Raw genomic sequence first — 8,850 nt, 5'->3', positions numbered from 1 at the left:
GGAGGTCAGAGACTAACCATATATGTTTCTCTATGTTTGTGTTTCTCTTTGGTATTGCTATATTTACATTATCATTCATTTTAAAGTCCCTGTAAATCAATACAATTGACTTGATGTTACCATGTACCCTGGTGTTAGACGTGGACCCTTAACATAAAAATGCACTACTATTATACATTTTGTTCCTCCAAGGCTGCAGTCTGAATAATCACTCACCTTTCGATATTATTTTTATGTTTTAATTTTTGTGTTTATTGAAACATACATGCTAACTGTAAAAGGAGGGGATCATCCTGTGGTCTCAATAAATGTGCACCTGTTGTCATTGTCTGCCTCCAACTCCTCCTCAGCCACTTTTGCCACAGGGCATCCTGGGAGAACGAGTATAGATATAACATTTCCAGTCTCCACACTTTGCTCCCCTGCCTGGTCACAGTTAACCAACCCTTCCTCCATGTGTCGATCCAAAGTCTGGTCATAGTGATAAAAAGGCCTTACAATGATCATTTGATTGTTGTTGTTGTTGTTTTGGTTGGCACAACCGATGTGATTTTGTTTTTTTGCTTTTAGATGTCTGATCACAAGGGCGCTGCATATGAGCAACATCAGCAAGCAGGCTAAGTCAGCCAAGATGATTACAGCCACCCTCATTGTCCTGAAAAGAGTGTTAGTGTCCTGAACTTCGACAAAGTACTGGACTACAGTCTTCCGGTGCACTTTCCCCTTTACGGTTTCCACTGTCTCACAGGTGTAAATTCCAGAATCAGAATTGGAGGGTCTGATGATGAGACCCTGGCTAAGTACAGTGTGTCTGGGACCGGTAAGGAGGATGCTTTCAGAGAGGCGCCAGCTGATCGGAAGATTTGTCTCAGGGGAACATGAGAGGAACTGCACTAACCCAGGCATGAGGTAGACAACAGCAGGTTTGTTTTTCACTGAGGAAGAAATCAAGCACCCACACATTCAGACTTGTTGAATTTCTAAGTTTCAATATGCAATGTAACAGAGGTTCTTTTTTAATGTCTGAAGATGGACAATAGGTCATAAGAGAAATCTGTTGTCAGACACATCACGTGGAGAGTATGAGCATGTGTGAATGTTTAACTCACACTCGGAGATTGGGCACATCTGGATGTCTCCATCTGTCAAACTCTGAATCCTGCAAGAAGAGAAATACTTCTTTCAGTAGGACGCTCACAACACAAAATTAATCCTGAGAAAAACATGTTCTTGAAAGATCATAAGAGATTTGACTAACATAGACCCAAGTAATGCGCCAACAACAGATGCACACTGGGCTCTAAACTTGTCCCAGCCACAGTATGGGTCTCTGGCAAGAAGGCAGTCATCGCACGATGTGTAGCGGCTGCAGTCCCTTATATTAACTTGAACAGCAATGTTATTTGCGCCACTGTACAGCTGGCCCTACAGAAACAAAGAGTTTAGAGGTGTCTCCCTACAACAAGGAGTTACTTAAACTCCCTAAAGATCAAGTAAGAAAAAAATTTATTTTACCATATTAGATTTGAATTTGAAAGACACAAGTGACTTGAGCCTTACTGTTCTGAAGGAGAGCTGGAGAAAGTTGACAGGCTGAGGAGTTTGAAACAGCTGCAGCTCCTCGATGACGCGGCCGCCCTCACCATCAAACCTCACTGCCTTCTGCAGCCAACCAGAGTCTGAGGGAGAAAAATGAAGCCAGTTCATCCGTCAATACACCTTGTGTGTGATTTGTGTAATTGGTGTAAAGGCATGTCTGCACATAGTTGCGCACCTGTGCCAATAAGCATAACTTGATGCCGTCGTCCATCCAGTGATGTGACCTGGTCCACGACAATTTTGGAGAATCGTATCCCTGTGCGGACCAGCAGAGGCTTGCCAGCTATCGGTGTGACCACCCCCTCCATCAGAGGGTGGCTCTTCACAAACAGCAGGGCTTTGTCTGAGAGGTCCAGAGAGCTCATCACACCTTTGGCACGCAGTTCATCGTTAATGCACTATGGAAACAAAACAAAAACAGATTTGAATGATTGATGAGAGTGTCATCTAAATGCTTTTTTAAAATAAAACTCAATATAATCAGCCCTAATAATCATGTGTTCTTCAAAAGGTCCAGTGGGTAATGTGTTTAGTTGTTCTTTATCAAAATCTGTGTTGCCCGTTCACAAACTTGTCCTTTTTCATGAATATTCACCACCACCATCAATTCCAAGTATTCCTTTTGGCTTGAAATTTACATTTGCATTCGCATGAACTGGGGTAGATGTCCCACATATATTTATGCGCCATCTTGAAATACGTTAGCCGGTAAGGGACATACAGGACATACTGCTCCGCAGTTCCACTGTCACATGATAAACTCATAGGTGCTGCTAATGCTGCTAATGGGTATCGTAGCTTCCCGGCCCTGGCAAGTTTGAAGAAGGAAACATGGAGGACCACACGTATTCAAAATCCAAATTTCAGGAACAGGAGTCTTCTTCTTCACCCAGAAAAATATTTATATAGTGCCTCTGATGAAACCCAAGGACACTTTACAGAATTACAGTGGCTAAGCTAAGGGAGGTTGTAGGCTGTGGTGAACAGGTAGTGTTTCAGGAGGTTTTTTTTAAATGTCCAGGGATGTAGTATTTCGGATATCTGCAGGGAGGGTGTTCCACAGGGATGGGGCTGCAACAATAAAGGCTCTGTCTCCAAAGGTACAGAGTCTGGTGTGGGGAATGGAGAGCAGGCCAGCGTCTGAGGACTGCAGGTTTCGGGGTGGGGTGTATAGATGGAGGAGGTTGGAGAGGTACTGTGGGGCCAGGGCATGGAGGGATTTGTAGGTGAGAAGGAGGATTTTATATTTGATTCTGTACTTAATTGGGAGCCAGTGAAGGTGGATGAGGGTTGGGGTGATGTGCTGTCAGGTCTTGGTGTGGGTGAGGACCCTGGCGGCAGAGTTTTGGCGGACATACTGGAGCCTGTCTAGGGTTTTGCTGGGGACCCCAGACCGGACTCCATTGCCGTTTTTGCCATGTTTAAACCTTGCATTCAACTGCTCTTTCAGAGCTTTTAAACCAGAGAAATTTCAAAACACTTCTGACCGTTTTGGTTTGGAATCGCCAGGGTTGTGTTGCAATCTCAACGGCTGCAAAAGAAGACCTTCGGCAACACCGACACTGACGCCAATGTTTCGCCGCCTGATTGGGTCATGGCGTCTCGTTCTCTTGAGACTAAGCTACTGACATTACCATGGCAACTACCAGCAACGGGCAGAGTATACATGTTCACCCCAGCACGCGCATGCCCAGTATATGAGAATGTTCATGAGAGATTTGGGCATGTTAGTTTGAACAGAGATTAGTTCTTCTACTGGAGCTAAAAACGCTGTGTGCACGGAGATCGCTTTGGCTCAAAACTCCGCTTGAAAACCAAAACGTAGCAATGTAAATGTAGCCTTACTGAACCAGGGTGAGGAAATGGCTCTTCTCCTGTGTATGTTTCCCAGCTCCCAGTATCCATCTCAGTCAAAAACCTCCCGCTGAACACCTGGCTGATGTCTGACAGCTTGTATGCACAGACAGCAGACTGGCTGCAAGCACCGGCGGACTCCCTGTGACAGATACAGAAAGGATTTCCTGTTATTCTCAATTCCTACTGCATGTGTAACTTTTTTACATCTTCCAAAGCAATGAGCACACAAAGTGGATACATGTAACTTACGAGTTGGCAGTGAATGTGGCGTAGAAGATGCTATCCCTCCAGTTATTTGGGTCTTGGAGAAGGAAAGCGTCCTGGACCAGAGATGACAAGCCAGCACCGCCAAATGGACAGTCTAAACGGGCCTTTAAGAAAGAAGTCCACTTTCTCTGCAGGGTCCTTTCGCCCCCCAAGTCACTCTAAAACAATGCACATTGATCAGCATTAGCTTACTTAATGCTAATGGTTACAGTAGGTTAAGCTTGTGCAGGTGTTTAAGCCTCTGTACCAGATGAGTTTAGAGACACACCTTACACACACGGGCAATCCTTGACACCTGGATGTTGTCATGACGTTCCTCTACAGCGGTTTCAGTGAAGAACAAGAATACGTTGTCATCTTCACTGTCCTCACTGTTTTTGCTCACTTCAGCAAGGCTTATGGAAATCATGGTAGGCTCTGAAACCAAACCATTATGAATGTATTTTCAGAATTCATCAATCTATCTCATGAGAACAGAGTAACTTATGTTGGATAACTCTGGTACCGTACATGTACACATATAAAAACAGCTAACCATTGAACCAGGAGCGTATCATTTCAGTCTTGAGAGGGTTCAGTCCATGTCTCTGAAACACCAGTTCTGTGCTCAGAAAGTTGGAGGAAGCGGCCGAGTACAAAGTGTTTTCTGTCAAGTGGAAAGGAAACAGTGGTTTCTTTCTACAGCCAGATATTTATCTGAGGAGAGTAGCCATGGCAAAACAGAAATAAAGTGCTAAGAAATCTGTTAACAGATGTGTCCTCACCATTCATAAGGGAAGCAAAGTGTTGGTCGGGGTCATAAGGAACTTTCCCCCTACCCACATGCTTATTTCCCTCCAGAGAGACGCTTCCATTTGTGAAAGTCTGTTAGAGGAGATGTTAATGTATGTGTGGCTCCATTAATCCACCAGTCCCATTTTTTAATGAAACATTTTGGGACCACTCTTGCGTCTGTATGTTTAAACCTACATTGTGTAATTGTTTTAGTTGATTCTTAGTAAAAAAACCTTTGTTCTTTCACAAATATGTGCTCATTCATGTGTAATTACTTCCACCAACTAATCAAAGTATTCTCGTAAGCATAGAATCTGCCATTTAGAAACATTCATGGCGGTTAAAAAGAGAATTAAAACGATAACGCGACAGGCCACCGTAGGAGTTAAAACACGCTCGGAATGGGAAGGGCTAGAAAGTTTTATTCAGTTGGCTGTCATATACAATTTCACCACTAGATGGGGGAAATTCTTACACAATGTAGCTTTAAATATGACTAGACTGCTAGAGCCAGCGAAAGGTTAGCTTAGTTTAGCACAAAGACTGGACACAGCTTTTACACTGTGGTTTTTGTACAGGTTAAACAAGCAAGAAATTGCATGTTAATTAGTGAGGTTTAGAGGTGCTGGTAGGTGGATTTAGTTACTATTGGACAGAGCCAGGCTAGCTGTTTATCACTGTTTACAGTATTTGTGCTAAATAAGCTAATCACCTGTTGGCTTTAGCTGCATATTTAACAGACAGACATGGGAGTGGTCAATCACTAATTCTCATCTAACTCTCAGCAAGAGAGCGAAAAAGCTTATTTCACAAAATGTTAAACTATTCCTTTAAGCTCCTGAATCTTCATCTTTTTTTCCCATTAATAAATAATTTTGATTCATTAAAGTGATTTTAATGTTTAGGCATACTTTTACTTTTAATAATTTAAGTACATTTACCTCATTGTACTTACATAGTTTCACTTTTCAATACAGGACTTTTTTTTTTTTACAGTTTACATATTAGTAGCCTACTTTTACTCAAGTAAAAAATCCGAAGACTTCCTCCATCACTGCATATACAGCACACAACACAGCAGCTGTCTTAGTACAGAATGTGTTATCTCTGCAAACTTCAAAATAGTGACTTACCATGTAGTCACATTCAGGGTTGAAAGCGTTTGTCCCACACACTAGCATTTTACCATCCTCCATTGTGTGTAGAGTCCGGATGAAGTTATCACATTCCTGTTGGAAGAGCAAATATGATTTAAATGGATGGAAATTTATATTGTAATCTGTTTTTGGTGGTAGACATTGCACTTACAGCTGATGAAACTCACTAATAATTCACTTCTTACTATACCTTAGTGTGCTTGCCCTTCATTTGACAGAGGGCTTTGTCTGCTGAACTGACCGTCCAATTAGCCTGGAAGAAATAAGAATTACGGGATGACCAAGAAGCTCTTGTCTTTATACAGGTAAGTGAAGATATAAAGATTTTTTTTTTATGGTATTAGAAAATAGTGATGACATCCAATAGTTTAATAGTTTCTGACAGCTATTTTTCATACAATAAAAAAGGTATTTGTATAATATTTCAAAGGGTGGTTTACTGGAACATCTTACGTTGTATGTGTTTAAATATGTGAAAACTCAAGAGCTAATTCCTGCACATTCATTATAAGTCGTGATTTTGAATGAGATATAGCCATGAAAATGCCTTTTTTTTTTTACTGTGTGAGGTACAGCAGCCCAGTCAACCCAAACAAAAGTCTTACCTCGCTGGTCTTTTCGGTGATGTCATCCAAGCTGAGAGTGAGCACTTTTCCTCTGGCTCCGACGACAAGCTGGCCGATGTCGTCACGTATCATCAGAGAGCTCAAGCTACCAAAGCCGGACTCTTTAAACTGTTTCAAGTTCATGTCTAAACCAGAAAAAAAAATTACAAGGATGGAGGTTCCATTTTAAGTCTGTGTATTTTAATACAATTCTGTTGTTAAATGTGTTTTTTTTTATACTGCATAGCCTGTATCATCACGTTTTATTATCTGAGTATTATTTGCATCTGCTGCTGCATGTTGTAATTTGTATTAGCCTATACCTAATTGTGTTGTCACATAGGCAATGTTTTGTCTTTGTGGATTATAGGCTATATGTACCCAATCTACAGTGATATGTACAGCATTGTGTATGTGTCTGTATGTAAAGATTATGTACAGCCTACTGTTTATGTAACATTACAGTCTCATTGCTCCCTTCAGAGTGCCATCTGTAGGCCCACATCTACATTACCTTACCTTGAAAGGAAACACTCCTACGGGGTCTGTTGCTTACTGCAAGGCCTTCACTCATGATGAGGAGGAAATACAAGAGCACCATGGGAGGTCTCATCATGTCCTAAGTCAGGAAAACACAGTTTTGACCAAATTTCTCTTCAGTTGTGTTGGCAAAAATGAAGTCAGATATTTACCACCATGCATGTTGTTCACTCAGGACAACAGCAAAATATTTCTGACTCAATGGCTCTGTCTTATTTCCTCTGCCTTGTACAGTATGTCTTGCCTGTTGGTGATCTCGTTTTCTGAGAAGAGAACAGTGAAAACATCACCTTATTTGTTGTAGCCTGCAGCAGTCAATACGTTTCATGTTTTCTGGTCTTGTTTAACTCCACTTGTGATGCGGATTCACAGCTGTATCCACATAGACTCTATATATGTCTATGTGTATCCACAGGCCAGTGAAGAGTCTGAAATGTGGTGCACGTGGGGTTCTAAAAACGAACGCGCGTACTGAATTGGGATTCCTTTTAGAACATTTGACGGCTCGAGAAGCTTATTATTTAAGCCTAGTTCCATCTTTTTTCATCAACGGCTTTTTATTGACCATTTTAACAAGTAAAAGACGATTTATGTGATAGCCTAGTGCGTGTGCCTGTTATAAAATATCACACATTTTTTTTAAATTTTATTATATTATTCACTTTTTAGTATTGTTTTACCTTTTTGAAAAAGAGGATATTTTAGGTTTTTTTCTCGTAAATGTGTGACTTAATCTCAGAAATTCGGAATTTTTTCTCTGAATCTAAAAAAAAAATCACGTTCGTGTACAAGCCACGCCCTTCTGTGTAAAACCCATGCTCCTGCCCCTCCGGTATGGTATGCTCCGATATTATTTATGGGCGTTGATTTCCTGTCTGGATTTGTTTCCAGGTCCAACTGAGTGTGTGTTATGTGCGTGCGTGTTGTATGTGTGTGTTGCGTGTGTTAGAGAGTTTGTGGTGTGGTTGTAAACGTTGACAGCTCGGATACTGTCACCGCCTTGCACCACAGGCAGGCACCGTGTTCCTACATGCAAGTAAACGTAGCGGCTCCACAATCGTTGGCCAGCAATGACCGAAAGCCCCGCGACCAAGCTAGTCAACGGAGATGAGTGTCCGCGTGTAAAGAACGGACTGAAGACGGAGAGAAACGGCTTGGAAAAGAGCCTCCACCGCTGCCATGAGCGGCAGCCCAAGCACCACTGCCACCCCGAGGAGGAGGAGGTGAGGCCCGCTATGGGACGGGGGAGGAGAGGCTTTTCGATGTGTGGATCCGGAAACAACCGGACGATGCTGTGTTTCAGTAACCCGTGCGTTATTACGATTTCATACAACGTACAGCAAACACGATAACAGCTTTTATGTATCGACCGAGTCTTGCTGCTGTTAACGGTTTGTTTTCATCGAGCTCTGATTCTCTCGAGCACAGCGTTAAACGCCAAATTCCATATAACATAATGTAGTTTACAGAGTTTTCGCTCATTTTTAATGTTGTATACTCCCCCAAAACATTAATCAAAAACATTATCTTAATCGATACGAGACGCTATTTAATTCGGCACAATCTTATTTTTACCAAGCAATATCCAAATATTTAAAAATCTCAAATTTATGAATGGGTACATACTGCGTGTTCCACCGCCCTAGCTCAGTTGTTTTATAGGAGGGAGGTTGTTTTATGGGCGGGTGTAACTCAAAAAGTTGACATTGCACTGAATTCTAAAACTGTTTAGTGCATATTATGAATGCCGAATTTATGAAGAGGAATATCTGTAGCCCCACTTTGTGAATTTGATTACACAAAATGTGGATGAGACAATCCAATTTCCAAAATACCAATCGTGCAGGATTCAGGATCAGAGCCAGTCAAACAACTTGGAGCAGTTCATATTTCTCTGCCTGGATGACAGCAATACATTAGATTGCATTCATATCTCATCAGTTGAGTGTGTTCATCTTAGAGGGAGTACAGTGTGTTTTATTGTAGCCCATGCTAATTATAGTATATTTTTTTCTTTCTGTCTCAAATGTAACTATACAATTATCTTAATT

At 41.6% G+C, this 8,850-nt stretch overlaps 2 protein-coding genes across 2 annotated transcripts in view; one reads left to right on the top strand and one right to left on the bottom strand.

Annotated features, from left to right (window-relative positions):
* Positions 1-223: 223 nt before the first annotated feature.
* Positions 224-7,351, bottom strand: LOC116042442 (semaphorin-4E-like). The gene is made up of 15 exons (XM_035994781.1): positions 7,090-7,351; positions 6,779-6,878; positions 6,260-6,405; positions 5,845-5,907; positions 5,631-5,726; positions 4,488-4,587; positions 4,259-4,369; positions 3,992-4,140; positions 3,706-3,881; positions 3,445-3,595; positions 1,775-1,997; positions 1,561-1,679; positions 1,259-1,425; positions 1,110-1,159; positions 224-935 (listed from the first exon to the last, which is right to left on the bottom strand). Exons 2-15 carry the CDS (start codon positions 6,873-6,875, stop codon positions 289-291), a joined length of 2,295 nt encoding a protein of 764 aa, XP_035850674.1. The 5' UTR covers positions 6,876-6,878; positions 7,090-7,351; the 3' UTR covers positions 224-288.
* Positions 7,352-7,869: 518 nt separating this feature from the next.
* LOC116042444 (serine palmitoyltransferase 2-like) overlaps positions 7,870-8,850 on the top strand; it is a 21,106-nt gene continuing 20,125 nt past the window's right edge. Inside the window, exon 1 of the mRNA XM_031288597.2 lies at positions 7,870-8,022. Coding sequence (XP_031144457.1) covers positions 7,870-8,022 — 153 coding nt within the window. The remainder of the gene's footprint in view (positions 8,023-8,850) is intronic.

Source organism: Sander lucioperca, chromosome 18, assembly GCF_008315115.2.
Source record: "Sander lucioperca isolate FBNREF2018 chromosome 18, SLUC_FBN_1.2, whole genome shotgun sequence".
In the NCBI taxonomy this organism is placed as follows: Eukaryota; Metazoa; Chordata; class Actinopteri; order Perciformes; family Percidae; genus Sander; species Sander lucioperca.
This window is presented reverse-complemented; position numbering and strand designations above follow the sequence as displayed.